General features: G+C 38.8%; 1 protein-coding gene across 4 annotated transcripts in view; it reads right to left on the bottom strand.

Moving 5' to 3' along the window:
- FAM21 (Family with sequence similarity 21) overlaps positions 1–26,353 on the bottom strand; it is a 1,354,861-nt gene that overhangs the window by 1,196,277 nt on the left and 132,231 nt on the right. For all 4 annotated transcript variants that reach the window (XM_090388854.1, XM_090388862.1, XM_090388870.1 and 1 more), the window contains exon 3: positions 20,612–20,704. In XM_090388854.1, the coding sequence (XP_090244980.1) occupies positions 20,612–20,704 (93 nt within the window). The remainder of the gene's footprint in view (positions 1–20,611; positions 20,705–26,353) is intronic.

Below are 26,353 nucleotides of genomic sequence, written 5' to 3'. Positions count from 1 at the left end.
CTGGAAATGCTAACTCTGGAAATGACACCTCTGGAAATGCTACACCTCTGGAAATGCTAACTCTTGGGGTTAGCATTTCCCAAGAGTTAGCATTTCCAGAGGTGCGAACGAAATTCATCCACATTTCACGCTTTCGAGAGGCTGTGGCCTTCACGTAGCTTTTCCTCAATGAAGAATACTGCTGGTAAAAACGATTAACATCGGCTTGGGGCCAGTCTATGCCTTTGGTAGTACCTACGGGCTCGATGAACTTCCCTTCTTAAATGGGATAACTCCTGCGTCCACCATGAACATGTCTTCTGATTAACCCTCTTTTTCCTAGAAGACTTATATGACGCTTTTATTATAGCATTTTGAATATAGTTCACTTGATGAGAAATAGGTGTGGTTTCAAAAGAAGCAAGTTTCTGTTCGTCAAGGTCCAGAAAAATGGAAGAGTCAAAAGCATTCCAGTCAATATTTCTGATGGAAAATCTTATTAATTCTGGCTGTGAGAAAGTGTGTGAAGATGGAACGGCAGAATCGGAGGAAAGCATATAATAGATGACTCTATGGTCACTGGTGCACCAGTCCGTATACACAGTCCAGTCAGTAAGCCGCAAATCGAAGTGAGGAGTTTGTCGTCGTTATATCTATATTAGATTCTCCTGCATAATTTGAGAAAGTATGAGGGTGATTAGGCTTGTTGTGAATTGAAACACAATGATTAATTATGAACTCCTCCAAGAGAAGGCCACGAGCATCTGTAGAAAAGCTGTGCCAAAAGTTTGATTTTGCGTTGACATCCGATGAGATCAATATATTGCTATTCGGTCCCAAAGTATTCATCACAGTCTCGAGGTAAGCAAGAGAGTGATTAAAGTCCTCCGATGGAGGGCAGTAGAGAGAAATTAAGTAAAAATTCATTACGGAGTGTGTGACAAGAACGCAGGTAGAGAAATGAGTGCAAAATCCATGAAGAACCGTGATGTCTAAAGAGTCATTAAGAATTAATATACAAGATTTGGGATTCTGGTCAACGGGTTGTATTATTCTCATTTTTAACGAGTAACCTAGGATTCTGGACTGTGGTCCAGACTGGACGCGTGCAAAATAAGGCTCTTGTATAGCGACAATGTCAATACAATTTGTCTCGGCAGAAAGCCTAATCTCGTCAGCTACTGCCCAAGATCACTGCCCGTTTATCAGCATAATCCTCAGACGGCCTGTCTCCCTCACAGACGAAACTGGTGTAGAACCGTTTAGAGAGGTAGTGTTGTTTACATTATGTACAGAGTGATGAGTCAAATTACTCATAAGTGGTCCTTATTCTTGCAGTTTCTAATGCGAATTTTAAAATGAATTTGTGCAGCAAGCCACCTCTTCCTTATGAGGGCACTCAGAGAAAACATGACCACTGCAGGCACAGTGACTGCACGAAGGGGATTCGTGGGAACAAAACTGTGTAGTGTGCCCATATCCTAAGCAGAGGTAACACTTGGTTACAATTGTAAACCGACGGAATCTGTGAGAATTCCAAGATAAGAAAATCCTTTCTTGTGACAGAAGGCATTCTTGTACATTCTTGGCGGGAAGCTTATTACCCAATTCAAAAGTGACGACGATCTTGCACGGGTAGTAAATCTGAGAGCAATTTCCTGTTTACATTCCTCTAAGGAGGTTCCAGAGGGGCTTAGAGGGGAACAGGTATCCTGTGTGTTATCAGACACTCAGCCTAAAACACTGATGGATCCAATATCTCTCTATTACAGAAGATTTAGGAGAAGTCCGGTTGGCCTGCCTCCCTAAAATCCACTCATGCACACCTTCTCGATGGTAAGCCCTGTTACGTCACTTAGGTGGCAACGAACGTGTAGAGTGGTTCTCTTCAAGATGCCTGGTCAGCGTGAAGAGGAAAAGACCAAACCCTCCAGCATATGAGAGCACAACAATACAAATGGCCCTCAGTCCCCAGCAGCTTTCACTCTCCCTCTTACGGCAGCGAGAGGATCAGAGTGGAAACAGAGGGTGCTAAGAATCTCTGGGTACGACCAGGCTGCCATGCACGGAAATTGAACTTGGCCTGTTATAACGTACGATCACTCATCGGTGAAGACAGGATATTAGAGCTGGAAAAGGAATTAGAAAATGTGAATTGGAATATCATCGGTTTGGCTGAAACAAGAAGAAGAAATGAATCACTTATAAGTTTATCAAGTGGAAATCTGCTGTACACCAATGGAAACAGTGAAAGGAGTGAAGGTGGAGTTGGGTTTCTGGTTCATAAAGATTTTAAAAACAACATTTTGGAATTCAAAAGTACATCACCAAGGGTGTCAAGACTAATACTCAAGATTTCTAAGAGGTACAAGCTAAAGATTATAATGATTTATGCACCAACATCGAGCCATGATGATGAAGAGGTTGAAGAAATGTACACTGAAATTGAGAGTCTTCTAGATGAGCAGAAAACCCACTACACTATTATTATGGGCGACTTCAATGCTAAGGTTGGAAAAAGGCAAAACAGCGCAGAAAGAGGAACTATAGGAAATTTTGGAATTGGTGAAAGAAATAAAAGAGGTGAAAGACTTGTGGAATTTGCAGAATCTCAAGGAATGTCAGTAATGAACACTTTTTTCAAGAAAAGGGTGAACAGAAAGTGGACATGGAAGAGTCCAAATGGATTAACAACTAATGAAATCGACTTCATCCTCACTAACAGAAGATATATTGTGAATGATGTTACCGTCCTGAATAAGGTAAATGTTGGAAGTGATCACAGAATGGTAAGATGTACACTTGATATAGATGTAGGAAAGGAAAGGAAAAAACTGACTCGAGTAAATAATACAAAGGTCTTTGAAATAACAGAGGAGGAGAAAAAGCAGTATGTACTGGAACTGAAGAACAAGTTTGAGCTTCTGCAGACTGCTCAGGACCAAGATATCGACGAGGAATATTACAACTTTCTGAAAGTGATAAAGCCCAAGAAACCTATAGGGAAACAGAAATCCAAAGAAGAAAAAATTAGTCAAGAAACGCATGTCATGATGAACCAAAGACGACAAATTTACATACTGACAGGGAGAAAATTGAGTATACTGAGTTATGCAAAGCCATTAGAAAGAGACTCAGAGAGGACATAAGAAGATTTAACACAAGAAAAGTAGAACAAGCATTAAGGGAAAACAAAGGATTTAAATCAGCAGCCACGAGCAGTAATACAGAAAGACAAATGATACTGAAACTGAAGAATAGCGATGGTGTACTTATAAACAGCAGAGAAGGCATAATTCAAATAGCAGAAGACTACTATAGAGAATTATACAAGGAGCGAGGGAATGATACCAGCAGTGGGGAAGGTGGATTGCAAAGTAGCAACACATACGACATACCCGATATTCTTCCTGATGAGGTAGAACATGCATTGAAGAAAATGAAGAATCGGAAAGCCCCGGGGGAAGATGAAGTTACTGTAGAGTTGTTAAAATTGGGAGGAAGAGACATAACACAAAAACTGGCAAGGCTCTTCACAAAGTGCATTAGAAAAGGTGTGATGCCTAAGCAGTGGAATAATGCAATCATAGTTTTGCTGCATAAGAAAGGAGATAAATCAGAAATTGGAAATTATAGACCAATTAGCTTGTTATCCCATATCTACAAGTTGTTCACAAGGGTCATTAACAGATTAGAAAGAATATTTGATGAGATTACTAACAGATTAGAAAGAATACTTGATGAGAATCAACCGAAAGAGCAAGCTGGCTTTAGGACAGGATTCTCAACTATGGATCACCTTCACGTAATATCACAGCTAATGGAGAAAGCAAATGAATATAAAACACCATTATGCCTGGCATTTGTGGATTATGAAAAGGCATTTGACTCCATACAGCATAAGGCAATGTTTGGGGCACTGGAAAGACAAGGCATAGATACTGCATATATTATGATTTTGAAGAAAATATATGAGAGTGCTACATCCTTTATTAGACTAGACAAAGACAGTAGGAAATTTAAAATCGAGAAAGGAGTTCGACAAGGAGACACAATATCTCCAAAACTGTTTACTGCTGCCCTTGAGGAAACTTTCAGAAGATTAGACTGGCCGCAGAAAGGAGTCAATGTGAACGGAGAGTACCTAAACCATTTACGATTTGCAGATGACATTGTGGTCATAAGCCACGATCCCAAAGAATTAGAGGAAAATCTTAATCAGTTATGCACAGTTAGTAAGGATTTTGGACTAAAGATGAATATGGCTAAAACAAAAGTAATGATGAACAAGTATGCCACGGAAAGGGAACTAATGATTGAAGGAGCAGTAATTGAAAAGGTGGAGTCATATACTTATCTGGGACAAGTTATTAGCTGTAATAATGATAAATGGCTGGAAGTCAAGAGAAGAATAAATTTTGGATGGATAGCATTCAGGAAATATAGTCACATACTGAAGAGCAATATCCCAGTTTGTCTGAAACGTAAAATAATGAATCAATGTATACTCCCCACCATGACTTATGGAAGTGAAACTTGGGCACTCACCAAAAGAATGGAAGAGAAGCTAAGAACTACACAGCGAAGAATGGAACGAATTATATTGGGAATCAAACTGTTAGATAAGAAGAGAAACATATGGATTAGGCAGCAAACTCAAGTAAAGGACATTCTTATCAAAACTAAAGAACTAAAATGGTCTTGGGCAGGACACATAGCTAGAAGACATGATGACAGATGGACTAAGAAAATAACAAAATGGTACCCAAGAGGAGCTAGAAGAAAACCTGGAAGACAACGGTGGAGATGGATAGATGAAATTCATGAGTTCTTGAGTAGTAAATGGATGGCCAGTGCTCAAAACAGAAGGAATTGGAAAGTTGCTGGAGAGGCCTTCATCCTGCAGTGGATTGAAAATGGCTGATGATGATGATGATGATGGAGGTTCCATTGTCAGCCAAGTTTTTCACATGAAGATTTTCGATTATTTCGTCTTTAGTTAAATCTTTTGGAATGTCATAAAGAAGCAAAGACAGGTTTCCCATGCAAGGGCGACCGAGAGAGACGCCAGCCGAAGTAAGAGACTCAGAAGTAGATAAATTTTCTAAGTCTGTCTTGGTAGCAGTTTCTATTATAACTCCTTTATTTCGTATCATGCGTAGGGACTTAATTTTAACAGTCTTAAGATCAGACTTGAGGGTCTTAGTAACAAGATTTTTAACATCGCCACTTGTTTTGCACCCACTGGTGTCTGAAGCTCGAAGAATAATAACATTATCAGTTTTAACTTTCAATTGTCCAGTCTTTTGTACCGAAATTCGAACAGTGTCTGCATATGATCTAGGAAAAGGAGACGCAGGTAGTAACCCAGAATGATTAGGTTCTGAACATGACAGGTCTGGCTCCCTTATCAGCTGAGAATCAATAACCTTGGATCCCATCAGATCCTTTGATTTCTCTCGTCCGGCCGCATCTGAATTCATCACATAGGTCGGGCAGGTATTTATAATCCTATCAAGGAGATCTGTTCTGTTTCGTACCTCTTGATTAAGTGCCTTTAGTTTTTCGTTTTCAATGAGAAGTGACATTGTCATGGTTTCCAAATTGTGCCACTTTTCTCTTAGGATGTTACCAGCTGTTTTAGTTATCTTGTTTCCCTCTTGGGAGAGAAATCCAGAAAAATCATTATGCAGTTTAGATATGGTTCCCAGAATGACAGGTGCGTCCATTTCATTTAGCTTTGTTTGTAAGTTCAATTCGCCTTCGGAGCTGTATCCAACTTGTCATTTGTTGGCTCCCCCTTCGCGATATCACTATCCAACTCTGACTGTATATTTTTAGCCAGTGTTTTTTGCGTTGCAGAGTCCTGCAATGAGCCATTCAATTTCCTCTGTTCGGTGGAAAGAGATTTCTGACGAAAAATTTCATCTTGCGAAGACTCAGAATCATCCGATCCCTCGAGGGCAACTTGTGGATTTAATAACCCAGAACTTTCAGCCGTAGATACTGACAGAAGAAACTCCTCAGTATTAGGAAGTTGTTTGTCATCCATGTGTAGGTTTAAGCGGGTTAAAGAAAACAAACTAACTAAATGCAGTTTAGTTATATCCGCTTCAGATGTCTTCCAGCTAAAGTTTGTCCCTTAAGGCACACAAAAGGCCACAGATTCCTAAAATATCTCACAGCAAAGCAACTTATTGCCTGTGAGAATAATAGAAGAAAAGTACAGTTGGGGTGGGGAGATTTTAATCCCTAACTCTGTCGCCACGTGACATTGTCCTTGACCTTATAAGCACCGTATTGTCTTAAGCGACTATTGCTGCATTCCGCTGCTGAGTCAACTATAGACTGACTGTTCATTACAACAAAAAACCGAAGCATGCATGCCTAAAAAGTAAATATTAACATATTACCTGTCCAGGATTCCTTTAGCAGACTCTATATCCAGATTCCGGTCATCATAAGCTCTCTGTCAATATGTAATTTGTGTATAATCCTTTTAGGTTTACTTTGATATTTGAATATTTTAGCGGAGCACTGAATTCAATAACTCACTGTTCACCGCCACCTAGCAGTTCCGCCACCCTGGAAGTATCCATCACAAGGTACTGACAGAATCTGGTGGTTTTCCATTCCAACCATGTACTCAAATCAGGAGCAAGCAGATATGCAGTTTATGTACGATTTGGCAGATGGCAATAGTCTGGAAGCTCATTATTTGTACCACGAAAGGTTCCCAGAACGAAGATATCCAGACAGGAAAACATTTGAAGGTATCCATCGCCACCTTTGTGAACATGGGACCTTCACACCTCGTGCTGCCGTCAGAGGGCTACCAAGATCTATGACTCCTGAAGTAGATCTTGGTTGTTGATTTTGGAAGAGATTTCGGATGTTGTGCATGCCACTCCTGTAATCAGCACACGCAGAATAGCAATGCAACTGGCTGTTCAACATTCGACTACTTGGAGAGTGTTGCAATAACGCCAACTGTATCCTTACCATCTGCAACGGGTATAGGCCTTGTCAACAGCAGATTACCCTGCATGAGTAATGTTCTGCCAGTGGTATTCAGGCAGAAGGTGGACATTTTGAACAATTACTATAAGGTGATGTGAACAGTTAAGTGTCATAGACAGACCTTCAAAACTCAGAAACCAAGCATTTCCGGAACTACGTTGATATAAAATATTTTTATTGTCTACGTATGAGGAACTCATTCCTGAAGTTATACTGTGCATTTTTGAGACACCCTGTATATATATTATATATAATATTAAAAATATATACAGTCGATTCCGGTTATTTGGGACACATCGGGACTAGTGCATTTTGGCCCGATTAAGCGGCTGCCCCAATTATCCGAAGTTTCATGTAAATAGTTAAAAATACAATGTACACCTCCCCCTTTACAATAGGTTCACTGTACAACCAAATCACGTTACGACGAACTCACCATAGTAAAGTACCATTCACTATACGATGTGTAATAAGCGCCGGTCATTGTGATCACGTTTGTGAATTGAATTTTAATTCAATTAAACAGCGATTCTAATTAGCGAAAATAGGAGGAATATTATCCACAGGCTATAAAGGTAAAGATATATTAAGTACAAACCTTACCAATTAAAAAATTAAATGATACGTGAAATTCGGAAGAATATACGTGATAATCAGAAGAATTAAGACATACTGTAATATGTATATACTAACTAAACTAGTTGACATTTCTGTTCACTGTCATTTGTGGGTGGGGGTTAAAATTTAAAACAGTAAAAAGATAAGCAATCAATAACAAAGAACACGGCACACACAAATTGCAAGTAACACGATACGCACAAGTGAGAACGGAGTAACAAATAACAAAGCTTTAAAAATAGGAATGAAGAGAAGATTCTGAAAATTATTTTTTTTATATGATTGAAGATTCCACAGAAGTGTAACCACATTCTACCATAATAACCCACAGAATTCCAGCTGTCGGTATTATCGCAAATTCAATAAGATCGAGTTTACTATCAGTTTATAATAGATTTCACTAACACAAAAGCCCAATAAACAGGTGACTGCTAATTGTTTTTATTGTTTTATGGTTGTGACCTCCAGAAATCCGACTGAACTACGTGGTACGGTCTGAGACAATCGTAGGGTAATCTTCAGTGCTGCGGTCTCCTGCCCCGATTAAACGGCATTTTGTCCCAATTAAGCGAAGTAAACCCTGGCTATTTTCTTGATTGTGTTCTGTTTTTTTAAGATTTGCCCCAAATAAACGGCTACCCCGATTAACCGGTGGCCCAAATAACCGGAATCCACTGTATATGTTATATGATATTTATTACAATAATATAATTATAAAAATTACATTTCCTAATACATATTATATATATACAGCATATAATTTTATTATTTATATAGAGGTACTAAATAAACATCAATTATAGATCACCACAAAATTAAAAAGATACTGTACACCTTTTTATAATGAAATAAACATATAAATTAAAAAATAATAATAAGTTTAAATAACTTAAACCCAAATTACGTGGCATCTCGGTTGAAAACCACTGGCATAGAGGTAAGACACAACTGTGTTTGGGAGCTATTAATGATTAGCATTAGCATTAGTAGAGGCATATGATGCAAGAAAGCAAGCTTATTCAGCATCAGACAAAAAAAAAAAAAAAAAAACCATCTCCCATTTCACCCCTCCGTTCGTTCGAAATACCTGTCCAGTTGAGCTTTAAATTTGTTTAGGCTATCAACTTCAACAACAAGTGATGGAAGTCGGTTCCACCAACCAACCACCCGCTGGCCAAAGGCAAATTTCCGCACATCTATCCGACATCCGTCCTTCCTCAATTTGAATTTATGCCCTCTGAGGTGATTATTCTGAGAAAGATGAAGAATCCCATTGGCATTGAGCATGCTCAAACCATTCAAAGCCTTATACACCTCTATCAGATCACCTCGCCGGCGCCTAGTCTCCAGACTCTGTAATTTGCAAAACTTAAGCCTTTCTTCGTAAGAGCAACCCTTTGTTCCATTTACTAATCTTGTTGCCCTTCTCTGTACCCGTTCCAGCAGCTCTACATCCTTCTTGAAATGAGGCCTCCAGACCTGTATACAGTACTCAAGATGTGGCCTAACCATTGCCTTATACAAGGGAATAATCACCTCCTTATCCCTGCTAGAAAAATTCCTGTATATCATTGACAAGACACCATGAGCTACTCTTGCAGCTCGTCTGCACTGCTCAGAGAACTTCATATCTGCCTGCACAATTACCCCCAGGTCCTTTTCATTCTCCACCACTGTCAGTGTAGTACTGCAGAGTTGATACATTGCTCTGGGGTTACTGTTACCCATATGTAGTACTTTACATTTGTCAATGTTAAACTTCATTTGCCACCTCTCAGCCCATCTGTTCAACCTTTCCAGATCCTGTTGCAGCAGCATAGCGTCAGTAGTGTCCTTAACGACCCTGCCAACCTTTGTATCATCTGCAAACTTAGACATTAAACTTGATATCCCATCATCAATATCATTCATAAACACCGAAAACAACAATGGACCCAACACTGAACCTTGAGGAACTCCACTAATAACATTAGTCCACGTTGAGCAGTGTCCATTGATTACCACTCTCTGTCTTCTGCCACTCAACCATCCCCTTATCCATAGCAGCAATTTGCCTCCAATGCCACACTGCTCCAATTTGTGCAGCAGTCTTCCATGTGCAACAGTATCAAAAGCCTTTCTAAGATCCAAATATATAATATCAAAGTTATTCCCTGCATCCAGTTCTTTTGTGACTACATCATAGTATCCAATCAAATTGGTCAGGCAAGACCTGCCCTTAACAAAACCATGCTGCGTCTGAGCTATAACTGAATTCTTGTCTAGATGATCCCGCAGTGCTTCTTTAACCAGTGCCTCCATTAATTTACCTGGAACAGAAGTTAAACTAACAGGTCTATAATTACTTGTGTCAGCCTTTGATCCTCCTTTGTGAATTGGGGATACATTTGCACATCTCCAGTCTATGGGTACCTCCCCTGAGTCCAAAGAAGCTCTCATAATTATGGCTAGGGGTTTGCATACTTCCTTTGCTGCCTCCTTTAATATAACTGGATAGATCCCATCCACCCCAGGTGCCTTTTTTATGTTTATCCTCAACAATCTCTCCTCCACTTTCCTCTCAGTTATTACAAAATCATCCAGCTCACTGCCAATGTTTACTTTACCTACATCATTCTCCTTCCTGAATAACTCCTCATGCGTGAATGTAGATGCAAAATACTCGTTTAGATTGTTAGCCACCTGAGCAGGATCCTCAACTGTTGAACCATCAATATCCAGTGGACCAATCTGATTCATCCCTTTCCTTCTCGAGTTCAAGTATGTAAAGAACTCCTTTCTGTTTTTCTTTGCATCCTTTGCCAAGGATTTTTCGTAGTCTGCCTTTGCCTGCCTAATCTCCTTTGTGACTTGGTTACAGACCAACTTATATCTATCATAGGCTTCCATGTCACCCATTAATTTGTATGTATCCCATGCATTTTTCTTCTCTGCCACATGTCTCATTAGTCCATCTGACAACCATTTAGGCCTAAACCTTGAACAATATTTCTTAGTTGGTATGTAAAGCCTGGTAGCCTCCAAGATTAGTTCCTTGAATGCTTCCCATTTTGAGTTTACTGTTGGTAACATCATCAGTTGGTCCCACTGTATAGAATTTAAATACTGTCTCAGACCATCATAGTCGCCTTTACGAAAACAAAAACCCTTCCCTTTACCTCTGATGGTAGTTACCTCCTTGAGTAAATCCCACTTCAACACACTCTTATCACTGCCACCTAGTGGTTCATTTATCTGCAGGTTCTTAATGCATGAAGAATCACTACTGATAATCAGATCAAGAGTATTGCTCCCTCTTGTTGCCTCCCGAACATGCTGATGTAGAAAACAATCATCCAATAAATCCACAAAAGCCTTGCTAGTGTGCGAGTGACCAACCCACAAATTCCAGTCAATATCTGGGAAATTAAAATCCCCCATTATAAGACTCTCTGATTTACTGGCCCACTCTATTTCCCTGTACAATATATTATTATACTCATCAGAGTCATTAGGCCTATAGCACACTCCTACTCTCAATTTTGATTTCCCTATGCTTATGTCACACCAAACTGACTCGACACTGCCCTGTCCATCGATGTCAACTGGCTTCACTTCCTTTGACTTTATGTGTTTCTTAATTAATAGCATAACCCCTCCTCCCCTCCTGTCCTGTCTATCCTTTCTATATACATTGTATTCCCCAAATTCCAGTTCCGCATTACTTATATCTGTGTGACACCACGTCTCTGATATCCCAACAATATCTGCCTTTGATGTTTTGAGCAATACCTCAAATTCATTAAATTTATTTACCAAACTCCTAGCATTGGTGTACACGCAGGTATACATGCACCTGTTTCTATTCTTAGCTACCCTAACACAACCCATGTGTTTACTTGTAACGCAATGACTACCAGCAGTCTCTGAAATATCCTGCATCTTGTTTTTCGGACTTCTGCTCATTTGAATAGAAGCAGTGCAAGAATCACTTCCACCTCTGCCAGTGGCTACTGTTAATCTATTAGTCCTTGTATCCCCCCCAACTAGCAGTTTTCCGACCCACCTAACACTGCCTCGACAGCATCAGCAAAAATTCTTGCACCCTTTCTATTTAAGTGTATCCCATCCCTGTAGAAGCAATCTCTCCTGTTAACAAGTACAGTCCAGGCTGAAAAAAATTCTACCCCTTGAGCCTTGAACAATCCCTCCAGGGCCGAATTGATCGACAAGGCTCTCATCATATACTCCCTCCTATCGTGTCTGGGCAGAATTGCAGACACTTTCAAGTTCAACCCTAATTCACGGCTTTTTTTCAACAGTGACCTGTACTTGCTAAGTAATTCCGCCGGTCTCCTACTCTTAATATCATTAGTGCCAACGTGTACAACTATATCACCTTTTGTGCCCTTAAAAGATGATATCCGCTCTACAACGTCATCAACCTTTGCCCCTGGCAGACATACCCTGGTCCTATTCCACCTATCCTTTTTACAAAGCATGTTCCCCGTTTCCCTGACAATAGAGTCACCAACAACTACTAGTTCCTGTGGGACCAGCGCATTCTGCCTAGGGGGCTGCCCCTGTGTTGCCTGATGACCAAGTGCAAGCTCTGGCGTTGATGTGGGCAGCTGAGAGCTTGATGGGCCCCTCAATTTATTTCCTTCGAGGGCATCCACCCCTGTCCTTCAAGGTCTCATAAAGGCACATAACAACGCTGAGTTGTCGCCTGATTTCCTTGCACTCCTTACATCGTGCACACACAAAGACATCCCCCTTGGCAGTATCATGTCCCGTACCCGACTGCTCCGCAAACATCAAGCAAGCAGTGCATTTTAATAGACTGTGATTCAGAGGGCAACTGCCCCCCTCAGTTCTCCCCTGAACCACAGCACTCCCATTAGCTTGAGCCTTTTGCTTTGCTGCTCTGGTCAGAGTCATGATTCCAATTTAATTCAATAAAATTTAAAACAAAAATTAAATCCTTAAGTTATATCCCAAAACAGTTATGCTATATATATATATATATATATATATATATATATATCTATATATATCTATATATATATATATATATATATATTTTTTTTTTTTTTTTTTTTCGGTATCTAGTGTTCCCTTTATACAACTTCCGTATCACGTGTACCACTATAGTTATGTATTAGTTATGTAGTTATGTATAAATGATGGAATTGATTCTAAGAGCAAAAAGAGTGGCACTGTAGTGGCACTACTGATCCCTGTAGAATGCTTTCTTCTTGAATGAAAGTTTCAGAGAAGGCATGTTGGTATCTTGCTTGAAACGATCTAGTGCATAGAAAGTTCTGAACAAATATGGGAAAGCTGCCCCGAAGACAGAGAATAAAGATAATAAGTATGACATGCCGCCATGTGGTGTCAAAAGCCTTCTCTATACCTATCGAAACCATTACTAGATGTTTGTGTTTAACGAAGGCATTGCGAATGGCAAATTCAGCCTTGATCATGAGATCCAAGCATGACCTGTTTGTTTGTTTGTTATTTGGTTTTTAGGAGCATTAGCAACTAAGGCCATATTGCTCCGGGATATGTGGTGGTCATTCCCTGACCTTTCCGCATCCTCCGTATTTGGTGGTGACGGGGTCGAACCCCGGTCTAATCAAGAAGCGTGTGCTACGCACTGCTGCTCCTTCCCACCTGGCTACAGAGGTGCCACATGACCTGTTTTGTCAAAAGCCATGTTGATTTTGGCTCATTAGTTGTTGTGACTCAATGATCCAGATGAGCCTACTGTGTACAATTTTTTCTAGGATTTTCCTAAGTCGGATTGAAAGAGATATTGGTCTATAGCTATGGGGGTTGGATGGATCTTTTCCAAGCTTCAGGAATGCCAAAAGAATAGAGCGATGCCAAGAAGCTGGATAAACATTTTCTAAAAAAAATATGGTTGTAAAAGACCAGGAGGAGGCACAAACCTTTGTCATCAAGATTTTGCAGCATGATGTAATAGATCCCATCTGGTCCGGCAGCACCATTGTGAGCTGTTTTAATGGCATGCAAAAGTTCAGAATATTGCAGAGGTTTGTTATAGGGTAGAATGAGAGCAGTTTGGAAGTTAAGAGAATACTGTTCTCTACTGTTTTTAATTCGCTGGAAAGATGTAGTATAAGCTGATGTTGCTGATATTTCAGCAAAGGTATTTCCCAAAGCATTTGCTATGTCCAAGGGATGTGATAGATCTCGCCCATTCCAGAAGAGGAAGAGAAGTTATGGTTGGAAACTTACCAGAAAGCTAATTTTTTTCCAAATTATTTTGCTGTCAGTGTTTCTGTTAACTGTTGACGAAAAACAGGTCCAGGATTCTTTTTTGGCTTGCCTTTGTATGAAATGTGCTTTTGCCCTTAATTTCTTATAATTTATTAGATTGGCTGTGGTTGGATATTGCCGATAATTCCAGGATTTATTTTTTTGCTTTTGTGCATTCTTCATTCCACCAATAATTATAATGCCTTCAACCCAGGGGATTTGATAATGGTACTGTATCCTTGGCCACATTTAGTAGATGTGATGTGATATAATCTGTCACATCATCAATAGGCTGGAGACAAATTTTTTCCTCATCGAAACAGACAATTGACTGAAATTTTGCCCGGTTTCCTCTGGCAAATTTCCATTTTCTGCAGGGTTGAGTTAGAGGAACCTGTGCTATCAATACCTTGCATACAATTGGGAAGTGATCACTACCCATAGGATTACTTATAACATTTCACTCTATGGTCGGGAACACTACTGGAGAACAAATGGAGAGATCTATTACAGACGTATGTCCTGTTGGGAGCTGAATGTGAGTGCACCAGTATTGAGTATGGTGAGGTTTTTTGACTCTAGAAAGATTTCAATGAGTCGAACACATCTGTCTAGTTTAGGATCGCCCCATAAGGGGTGGTGCGCATTAAAGTCTCCTAATATACAGAGAGGTGGAGGTATCTGTATAAAGAGGTCTTCAAGATCTTTTAAGCAGTAAGTATTATTTATCTATAAGTAGATTGAGACTAGTGTTATTGCATATGCAGAGTTATGCGAACAGCAACAGCTTCTATTTCAGTTTGAAGTGGGACATGGTTAGTTGAGGTCTTTGAATTTATTAGGATTGCTACACCACCAGGGGCAGCATTTACTGTATTATGATATCTTCGATAAAGGCAATAGTTCTTTTTCGCAGGAGAAATTTCCGAGGTTAGGTAAGTTTCCTGAAGACAATGGGAAACTGGAGAATATCGGTTAATTAGATCATGGATGTCATCTGTGTTGCAACAAAGGCCTCTGAAGTTCCATTGTAAAATACAAGGCATTATTTGTGTTTAATTGATGGGGCTGTATCTGACTGCTTTTTGAAGGCGACTTATGACGTATAAGTCACCTTATAGCTTATGACGTTCTAATTTTGGTTTATCTTTTTTGAAGAAAACTGGCCGACTTGTGTCCATTTCTTCTTCTTCGGCATGGATCTTCCTGTATAGATGTGCCATCTGTATCCATGGTTGTGTCCTGGGTATTTTTCATTGCATTTGAATATGTAATATCAGATGTAGTAGCACTCAGTGGAGGAGGAGATGCCGCTGGTATTGTCAGAGGAGTATTATTTGCCTGGTCTGAGACTTTCGGTTATTGTTTATACACTTGGTTGTTGCTGAGAGAGGACAGTTCTAGCCCAATCAGAAACTGATTTATTAGTGGGAACTGTGGCATCTGTTGAGTGGAGACAGTTCGATATTTTGTAGTACATTAGCATAGGTAATATTTTTGTTTATAGCAGGTGTAACTAGTTTTCTTGCTTCTTGGTAGCTGACTTTATTCTCGACCTTATATTTTACTATTTTTTTTCTCAGTTTTCCATTTTACACAAGTTTTGGAATATGCAGGGTGGTCACCTTTGCAGTTAGCGCACATCATTTTTGTAGCCATACAGTCACTTTTATTGTGTTCTGAGGACCCACAATTGGGGCAGACTGGAACTCCTCTGCATACAGTTTGTGAATGGCCATACTTTTGGCATTTATAACATCTTAAAGGGTTGGGAATATATGGGCAAATGTGGCAAAGTAAATAACCTGCTTTTACAGAAGTGGGCAAAGTTAGGGGTATTGAAGGTGAGTATAATATTTCTAGTAGGCATAAGTTGGTTGTCTTTTTTGTCACTATATGTTTTGCTTCAATTACATTTTGCTCCTGCAGCTCTTGGGTTATTTCTTCTTCTATAACATTTAAAAGATCCCAACTGGATATGACACCCTTAGATGAATTTAGGGTTGCATTAGGAGATATTTTTACTGGAACGCCAGCAAAGTTAGTAAGCTGTAAAAGTTTCTCCGAATGTCTGTGGTTTGTAGTTTCCACTAATAGGTCTCCTGATTGTCATCTCTTAACAGTCTTAGGAGATCCTGCAATACCTTCCAGATGTTTTTGAATCACAAAGGGAGACAGTTTGCTCATAGGCTGACTAGTGAGGGAGTGGAAAATTAGAAACAATGGGTAGGGTTGCTCCATCCTATCAGTCTTCTGTCTTTTTGTATTATTTCCTAAGTCGTGATTGGAGTCATGGTCAATGTGATTTTCTGCTCTTGAGCTCGAAGGCTCTAAGGGTAGATAAGAATTTTTATCCATGATGGCTCTTTCGGCCATGGGAGTTTGTCTTTACCACCCAGGTTACCGGCACTGCCACAGGGAGGCAGGAGAGGTGACCAAGCAGCTATTAGTTGTGTTAGTAATAGAGAAAAAGAAACAGAAAGGTGTCTTTCCTTTCTGAGCCTTTGCCTACTTTTTGTAGAATGAAAGAGCTACTGCAATATAAAATGAGGAAAATGGTATTCAGAAATAAAACAGAATATGTAAGGGCAAGAGCTCTTTAGATAGTTCACTTTGATAAACGCCCTGAGATCACTTGGCCACGGAACACCTGGCACCCAGAGCCTCCATTGTATTATTGGAGACTGTAAATTTTCCATTAAGATCTTGTATTTTTTTTTTCCAGATAATCCAAGTGTCAGTATTTTTATTAATAGTCGAGGTGAAGTTAATCCACGAGTCGCGTTTTGCTTTTTCCTAATTTGTCTTGCTTTGGCATATATCAAATATCCACACTACAGCAAATTCCCAGTAATGGGGAATTTGCGAAAAGTGGTTCCAAGCACAGTTTTTTCCTACTTTCACTATGGAACAATCTTCATTCCACCACTGGCTTTGGTATACCTGCTTACACTGGTTCAATTTTGGAATGAAAATTTTGGCTGCCAATAATATATGGTTGGTAATGTGATCAGTTACGTCGTTAATATGTTGTTGCTGTGCATACTGGTTGTCAAGTAGCACACAAGTGGAATATTTTACCCAGTCGGCATTGTGAAAATTCCAAGAATTACAGCCTTTAAGACATGACATCACCTGTGTTTGAATTGAACTGATGATAGGAAAATGATCACTGTGGAATGGATCATTCATCACTAACCATTCCGTGCATGGAAAAAGAGATGCTGAACAGATGGATAAGTCTATGGCTGATATAATCCTTCCAGGTAGTTGAAAATGAGTTGGAGAGCCAGAATTTAATACAGTCAGATTATGGTTATCCAGGAATGATTCAATTAATTGGCCTCTGCTATCCATGGTTGAAGATTCTCCACAATGGATGGTGTCCGTTTAAATCACCGAGTAAACATACAGGAGGTGGCAGTTGTCTGATAAGATTATCAAGTTCAGTCTGGGAGCAAGGATAATTAGGTGTGATATAAATGGATGCAAAGGCTGACAATATTCCCATTGCCGTCTGAACTGCTACAACTTCTACAGAGGTTTGTAGTTGGAGATGTCTTGATGGTATGTATTTTTGACAATAGCTACCCCTCCACAAGCAGGAGTGTGAAAATCCCTGTCTTGCCTAAACATCGTATAATTTTTGAATTTGAAAGAAACTTGTGGTGATAAAAAGGTTTCCTGTAAGCATACACCTACTGCATTAGTTCGTATGAGTAAATCATTCAGGTCATCTATATTACTCTACAGTTCCATTGTAGGAATTTGTTCATTGTTTGGGATTAATTGAGGAAGATTGATCTGACTGTTTTTTCTGAGAAGGTTTCTGTCTGTTTAGTTTTGATTTTTCATTTTTGGGAAAGATGGGTGGCCTGTATCCATGGTATCATTAACATGTAATTCTAGCACTGAGTCATCATCCTCTAATTGAACCTCAATTTCCATGTTGATATTTCATGGTTTCACTTTCTTTTGATTTTCGACAGTAGCTGATTTTGTTATTTCGGGCAAGGCTGAGATAAAATCAGTTGGGATACTGACCGGTGTGTTGCTGGTTTCATTGACTGTATTGTGTGTTAGCACAGTTTTGGCCCAGATGGCAGAGGAAATATTGGGTTCTATGGAGACATCTGTTTGAGTTGCAGCTGATCGGCTCTTTTTGGTGACCAATGCATATGATCGGCTAAGCATGGTTGGCAGTATTTGCTTTCTTGCTTCAGGGTATGTGACTTTGTGCTCACACTTTATATTTCTGGATTTTTTTTTTCCTTGTTTTCCAAAGGTCACATGCTTTTGAAAATTAAGATGGCTTCCTTTACAGTTTGGGCAAGTAGGATTGGAAGCTGAACAATCTTCTTGGGAATGCTCCTTGGAGCCACAAATAGGACAAACAGCATCACCTCGGTATGCTGTTTGTGCATGGCCGTACTTCTGGCACTTAAAGCACCGAATAGGATTCAGGATGTAAGGTCTAACCTTGCAGTTTAAGTAACCTGCTTTAACAGAAGATGGAAGATTCAAAGTACTGAACATGAAAATAATGGAACTGGTTAGTAGGTTGCCATCTTTTTTGGTCATTAATTCTCCGAGCATGTGTCACCTTTTGTTCGCTAAGTTCTTGTACTATTTCTTCTTCAGAGACAGTAAGTCCCATTCACTGATAATGCCTTTAGATGTGTTCAGAATGTTATAAGGTATAACTGACACTGGAATATTGTTGAATGTCATTAATTTTAACAATTTTTCTGAATGTGATTTTTTTGATGTTACAATTAGAAGATCTACAGATTGGAGATGCTTCCCCATTTTAGAGGATCCAACAACTGATTCTAAACCTTTCTGTATTAGAAAAGGCGATCGCTTGCCAACAGGTTGTGTGGATAGTGAATGCATTATGAGAAATGCTGGCATGTCTGTAGTTTGTTTTTCTGTCCAAAGTCTCTTCGGATGATTCGAGTCATGCTCTGAGACAGTGGCGCCTCCGTAGCCAGGTGGGAAGGAGCACCAGTGTGTAGCACACGCTTCTTGATTAGACCGGGGTTCGAGCCCGTCACCACCAAATACGGAGGATGCGGAAAGGTCAGGGAATGACCACCGCACATCCCCGGAGCAATATGGCCTTAGTTGCTAATGCTCCTAAAAAAAAAAAACCAAAAAACCAAATCTGAGACAGTGTTAACAGATGTGGAGCCTGTGGGCTCTAGCAGTGGATATGCATCGCAATCCATCGCTACTCCTTTTTGCCTTGGAAGAGGGAATTCCTTCTCCCAGGTTACTGGCCTCGCCACATGGAGGCAGGATCAGTGCCAATCAGTGACCAAGCGATCAGCAGAAGAGGAGAGCAGTATGTTGCTGGCGATAGCAGTAATGTTGCAAGCGGGATTAGCAGTAACGTTGCTAGTGATGAAGCAATGACGTTGCTCAGCGAGGGGAACTTGCGAGCAGTAACGTTGCGAGTGGTGGAGGCACTAGTACTAGTGCCTCCACATTAAAGCACTAGTACTCGCCCCAGGAAACACGCTAGAAAATCACACTAGAAAGATCACTTGGGAACTATCACTTGGCACTCAGGGCCAATCCAACAAGACCAAGATAAATTAAGCAGGTTGGTGGAAATGTAGCAACCAATGTTTAATACTGATAAACGTACATTTGAGTTTCAGTAATCCCAAAATAATAGGCCACTTGTGGGGTAATCACACTCAAGAGGAGACACTAGGAGAGACTGAAAATTACCTGGTTTTGATAAAGTCTGACATGCAATTCTCTTAACAGGGCAGATTTATAGGCGGTAGATGACTTTCATCAACCAGTGAAATACCACCACTTTGCTTATTGGAGGCTTGAAGTGGTGAAACCCATGTTTAGTCTCTAGAGCAAAGTTTCCGGCATCCCCCTCCCCCCATACTTCTCCTTCAACCCATGCACGGTAGTGAGTACTACAGGTTTTGATGCCTTTCGTGTTTGGGGTTTTCATAAAAAAAAAAAAAAAAAAGATGAGCTGCCACAATTGCTTTAAAGGTATGTCTGCATGACAGATGTGTGAAAATTTGCTTTGAGCCAGAATATTTGATTACTAGAATAAAAATTCACTGGATATTGTGGATGTAGTTAGTTTGAATAAATTTAAAGGACTTTTTTTTCTTTTTTTTTTTTTGGCTATGGTGTATAATCTTTCTTCCTTGCATAATTTTGTCATTACTAATACTAATCCCAACATTTGTCTTTTGTTTCTATTTTAGTTACTTAGTACTTCTCAGTTTCAATGAACTTTTAATGCTTCCTTTACCCTATGCCACTTATTCTTTTCCATGATCACCCCTTTAATTTAAGCAACTTAAAAATGATTATGATGTTTTAATTCATAGATATTTATTTATTTAGCTAAAAAGTCAATCACTTGTTTTTGCAGTTTTCTTGATATTTACTTTTCTAAAGTTTATCATTACGACAATTGTATCGCTTTTTATTTGGTGTGTGTTTACTATTATTCTATTATAAGGTTTAGCACTTTCTCTTACTGTATAATTTATAACAGTGCACACAAAAAACAATCACAATGCATGCACATTCATGAGAATTAGTAACAATGGTCACTTGATTCCTACGGAATTAAAGAACATGAAAAACTGCCATATTTTGAGACCACAAAATAATTTTTGGTAATAGAAAGGATCAATTACACTCAATGAAAACATATTTTGGTAGCTTGAAAATTATATGATACCTTTGTCTCTTGGGCAATGAAATCTACTAGCTGTTCCATTTCATGTGTTCTGGAAATCATTTGTTGAGAAAATTCTTGAAGAAAATTCAAGAGCTGTAAGAGATTAATTTTTTTAAAAAAATTATGTAACTCCAATCTGAGTTATAGAATAGATTAAATTTACTACAATATACTTGATAGTGAATATGTAATAAATGTAATTCTATTATCATAGATTTCATAAGAGTTAAAGCATTACTTTGTGTCTAATACAAGATTTTTCTTATTTCCTCCCAAGGTACAATGCTATGAATTTCTAAAGACAAATTTATTGAAGGTTGGCAAGGAGGGAAAGCAACAGAGATTATTCAATACTAATGGATAAAACAAGTCTTTTGGCTGTTTGAAATTCAAGTCAGAGAAAATGTGACTTACAGAAGCAAACATAAACCAAAATGCAAATTTAAACAATTATGCAGTCAATCAAACAGTCTAAACCAAATACAAATATGCAAATTAACACTGCACTAAATCATAATAAAGAGATTTAACATAATTAAATTAAAATCAAATAATTAAACAATTGCTTTATTTTGCCTTCCTTATTTAATTTCAGTTTATCCCATTTTATTTTTAGGTTGGCTTGGTAGATAGGAACAGAATCACACACTTTGTCAGGATTAGCATAAAAACACAGCAAAAATTTTTGGTTTATTAGTAACAAGGTTTAGTTTCCTTGTTTTATAAATTTTAATATTTTATTTTTCCAGTAACATATAATTTATTTTTCTAAATGTATCACTGACTAACATGTTCAGAAAAAATAATTCCTGCAGAAAGGAAATCAATCTTCAGACAAGCTGCACATTTCCAGAAATATATTTTAAAAAAATAATGAAATAGGAAAATAACATTTATAATTATGAGTGAACCAATCACAAAACCTGCTGGCACCACTACTGTTCAAGACAAAGAAACTGAAAATGTATAGAAACATCACATAATAATACATACAGAGGAATCACTCTCACTGGTAATTATGTTAATTCCAATTGATTAAAACAGAATGAGGCTTTTGCTATTTTTAAGTTTTAATAAATTAAATAAATTTTCATTATTTGCAAGAGGGTTATATCTAATTGCAATACAAATGAAATCACGGATATTTCAAAATTGGTACAATCTCAATTTTCTCACAAGCATTTCATGCTAAACTTTGCTTGATGCCAAATGAGAAGCACTAATCAAGAAATAATGGCCAAAAATACTTTTTAAACAGAATTTGAGATGTGCACCAGATTTAGCAATCCTATAAATGATCAACGTATAAATTATATTACTCAGTTGAAAACATGATTTAGAATCTCCAAACTCAGCAGAGATGCCTAGTAGTAGCTTTGAATTGCACAATGATAAAAAATAAATTAATTAATTAAAAAAAACAGTAGCTGTTTACTACAGATTCATACTTGCAATTCGTCCACTAAAATATGGCTTTGGGACACTCCTACTCTCAATTTTGCTCTCCCAGTGCTCATAAGCACTGGGAGAGCAAAATTGAGAGTAGGAGTGTCCCAAAAGAGAGCAAAATTGAGAGTAGGAGTGTCCCAAAAGAGAGCAAAATTGAGAGTAGGGGTGTCCTAGGAGAGCAAAATTGGAGAGCCAATGGGAGAGCCACACGAAACTGACTCGACACTGCTCTGTCCACCCATGTCGATTGGCTGCACTTCCTTGGATTTTATGTGTTTCTTAACTAATAGCATAACCCCTCCTCCCTTCCTATCCTTTCTGTACACATTGTACTCCCCAAATTCCATTTCTGCATTCCTTTTATCTGTATGACATCACATCTCTGATATCCATCTCTGACTTGTTTCAACAGCTCTACATCCTAAGAAAGATGTAGAGTTGTTGGAACGAGTACAGAGAAGGGCAACAAGGTTAGTGAATGGAACAAAGGGTTGCTCTAACAAAGAAAGGCTTAAGTTTTGCAAATGACAGTGTCTGGAGACTAGGCACCTGTAAGGTGATCTGATTGAGGTGTATAAATCCTTGAATGGTTTGAACATGCTCAATGCTGATGGGATTCTTCCTCTTGCTAAGAATAATCACCTGAGAGGGCATAAATAAATTCAAATTGAGGAAAGACAGATGTAGGATAGATGTGCGGAAGTCTGCCTTTAGCCAGCAGGTAGTTGGTTGGTGGAACAGACTTCCATCCTTTGTTGTGGAAGTTTATAGCCTAAATAAATTTAAGGCTGAGCAGTACAGGTATTTGAAACAAATAGAAGGGTGAAATGGGAGCATCTTTTTTTTTTTTTGGCTGTTTCTGCATAAGCTTGCTTTCTTGCCTCATATGCCTCTACTAATGCTAATTCCCAACAATATCTGCTTCTGATGGTTTGACCTCAAATTCATCAAATTTATTTACAAACTTCTTGAATTGGTGTACAGGCAAGTATACATGTTATTTTTGTTATTTGGTTTTTAGGAGCATTAGCAACTAAGGCCATATTGCTCCGGGAATATGCGGTGGTCATTCCCTGACCTTTCCGCATCCTCCGTATTTGGTGGTGACGGGCTCGAACCCTGGTCTAATCAAGAAGCGTGTGCTACGCACTGCTGCTCCTTCCCACCTGGCTACGGAGGCGCCTACAAGTATACATGCACCTGTTCCTATTCTTAGCTATGCTAACACAGCCCATGTATTTACTTATTCTGCAATGACTCCCAGGATTCTCTGAAATCCCCTGCACCTTGTTTTCCAGGCTGCTGCTCATTCCAGTTGCTGCTGCGCAGTGCAAGAATCACTTTCAACTCTGCCAGTGGCTACTGTTAATCTATTATTCATTTGTATCCCCCCCAAGGCTAGCAGTTTTCCGTCCCACCTAGCACTGCCTCAATAACATTAGCCAATATTCTTGCACCTTTTCAATTTAAGTATATCCCATCCCTTGGTCTGTGCATGTGTAAACAAGCACAGACCAAGCTGAAAAAAATTTTACCCCTTGAGCCTTGCACAATCTCTCCAGGGCCGAATTGATCGAAAAGGCTCTCATCATATACCCCCTCCTATCATGTCTGGGCAGAATTGCAGACACTCAAATTCAACCCTAACTTATGGCTTTTTTCAACATTGACCTGTACTTATTAAGTAATTCTGCCGGTCTCCTACTCATAATATCAACAGGTACAACAATATCATCTGATGCCCTTAAAAGATGATTGATATCTTTTAAGGTCATCAACCTTTGCCCCTGGCAGACATATTATGGTGCCTTTCCACCTATCCTTTTTCAGCAATATATTCTCCATTTCCCTGACAATAGAGCCACCGACAACAACTAGTTGCTGTTGGACCAGTGCATTCTGCCTTGTGGGTTGCCGCTGTATTGCATGATGTTCATGTGCAAGTTCAATAACTCTGATATCGATGTGAGCATCTTGATGGGCCGCTCAATTTAAATCCTTCAAAGGCATCTACTCTGTCCTCCCAGTTCTCATAAAGGCCCATTACAATGCTGAGTTTGCACCTGATTTCCTCACACTGCTTACGTCATGCACACACAAAGATATTCCCCTTGGCAATGTCATGTCCCATTCCTGATTGCTCACACAAACATCAAACATGCAATACATTTCAAAAGGCTGTGATTCAGGGGACAATAGTCCCCTTCTCTCAGTTCCCCCCCCCCCAGAGCCACAGCACTCCCATTAGCTTGAGCCTTTTGCTTTGCTGCTGTGGTCTGACTCATGATTTCGATTCAATTTATATGTATATACACATATAAATATAGTAACGAATAATGATACTAAGAAGCTAATTAATATAGGGGGAAAGTGCCTGTGCGAAAAAGATAATAATAGTAATATAGTTTATGGATCAGGGACACTGCATTAGCAAAACTATATATATAAAATATTGTATATATATATATATATATATATATAATATTTTAATTAGAACGTGTAAATTAGATTTAATTGGTTTAAGTCTAATGGAAATATGGTATACACTGGGAGCGATATACAGAATGAAAAAGAGGAAGAAATGAACTGGAGATTAACATACGAAGTGAAAAAGCGACTAAAATGGAATAACATTGCGGTGTCTCTCACAATTGCAGTGTCGTCATCATCAGAAGTCATCCACTGAAATTATGAACTGTTTCCGACATGATCTGTATGCTATTGTGCTCAAACCATTCAATGCACATGTAGTTGCCACATGCTGTGAAGGCAAATTTAGATATGAAATTTGCATTAATAAGTTTATAAAGGATGTGCCAATAAAACTGGTTATAATATGTAGTGCATACAGATCATGGATGACCTTACAGAAGCAAGTGAAAAGAATTAAAAAACTGGATAAACTCTAATAAGGAATATCAGTATAGGCCGGAAGAAAGGGACTTACCGTTACTTTGTAAGAATGACCAAAAGAACAATATGGTGGTGTGCCGGTATATTTATGTAGGGGAATACTAGCGGCTCCTAGCGTTAGGTGTGGGAAAAAAAAAATAATTTTATGCTTACACCTTGAGAACTGAACTTAACTCCAGCAACACATACAAACCAATATCCAGTGCCTGCAATATTATTACAAAGAAACTCATAGCTTTCAACAAAAAATTAAAATTGAACATTAACAATTACAACTTACTATATATATATTTCATTCCAAAATTCCACAAAAAACCCATAGGATTCAGATTCATAACATCCTGCAAAAATAGTTATGTACACAAACCGGGCAAAACACTTGAACAGCTACTGCAACCGTTATTAAACATTATACAAAATAGCAGAATCATAGGCAACAACCTAACAGTATTAAATTTCTTACAGAATAATAATGTTACCAATATACAAACCTTTGACTTCCAACAGCTTATTTACCAGCATTAACCAAACCAAACTAAAAACAGTACTCAAAGATATTTATGTTTATATACATATAAATAGAGAGAATATAGATAGAATATAACCTGCAATACCAATTACTGGAACAACCTACTGAACCTGTGTATATCCAATAACTTTGTATACGACGGTAAAACAATATATCAGCAAACTAACGGAACACCCATGGGAAGTCCAGCTTCATGCATTATAGCTAACCTTTATCTATACTGGTCTGAAAACTCATTTCCATAGAACCTTAACTTCTACAGATATATAGATGACCTCATAGTTATTAACTGCCCTAATTTCATCACAGATTATGGACACTTATACCCCATGAACTCATACTAGAAAAAGCAAACGACAATGATACTACAGCCCATTTCCTAGATCTAGATATTACATTAATAAACAGCAAAGCTGCCATCAACCTATACAACAAACGTGACGCATTCAACTTTAATATAGTCAACCTCACACAGTGGAACTCCAATATTTCTAGAGGAGTACATGCCAACGTTATACTAATGCAAAGCATCAGAATAGCTACCATTTGCAGCAACAAAGAAACAACTATCGATAACATCCAGATACTGTACAATAAACTAATTAACAACATTTTCCTAAATCATATCTTCGCTACCACTTCTGTAAAGCCCTTAACATCTTAAAGCATTAAAGCATCTTAAAGCTTAACATCTTAACATCCAGCAGGGATAAGGAGGTGATTATTCCATTGTATAAGGCAATGGTCAGGCCACACCTAGAGTACTGTATACAGGTCTGGAGGCCTCATTTCAAGAAGGATGTAGAGCTGCTGGAACGAGTACAGAGAAGGGCAACAAGATTAGTGAATGG

The sequence above is a fragment of the Mastigoproctus giganteus genome, chromosome 2 (genome assembly GCF_048544385.1).
Source record: "Mastigoproctus giganteus isolate SK-2022 chromosome 2, ASM4854438v1, whole genome shotgun sequence".
NCBI lineage: Eukaryota > Metazoa > Arthropoda > Arachnida > Uropygi > Thelyphonidae > Mastigoproctus > Mastigoproctus giganteus.
This window is presented reverse-complemented; position numbering and strand designations above follow the sequence as displayed.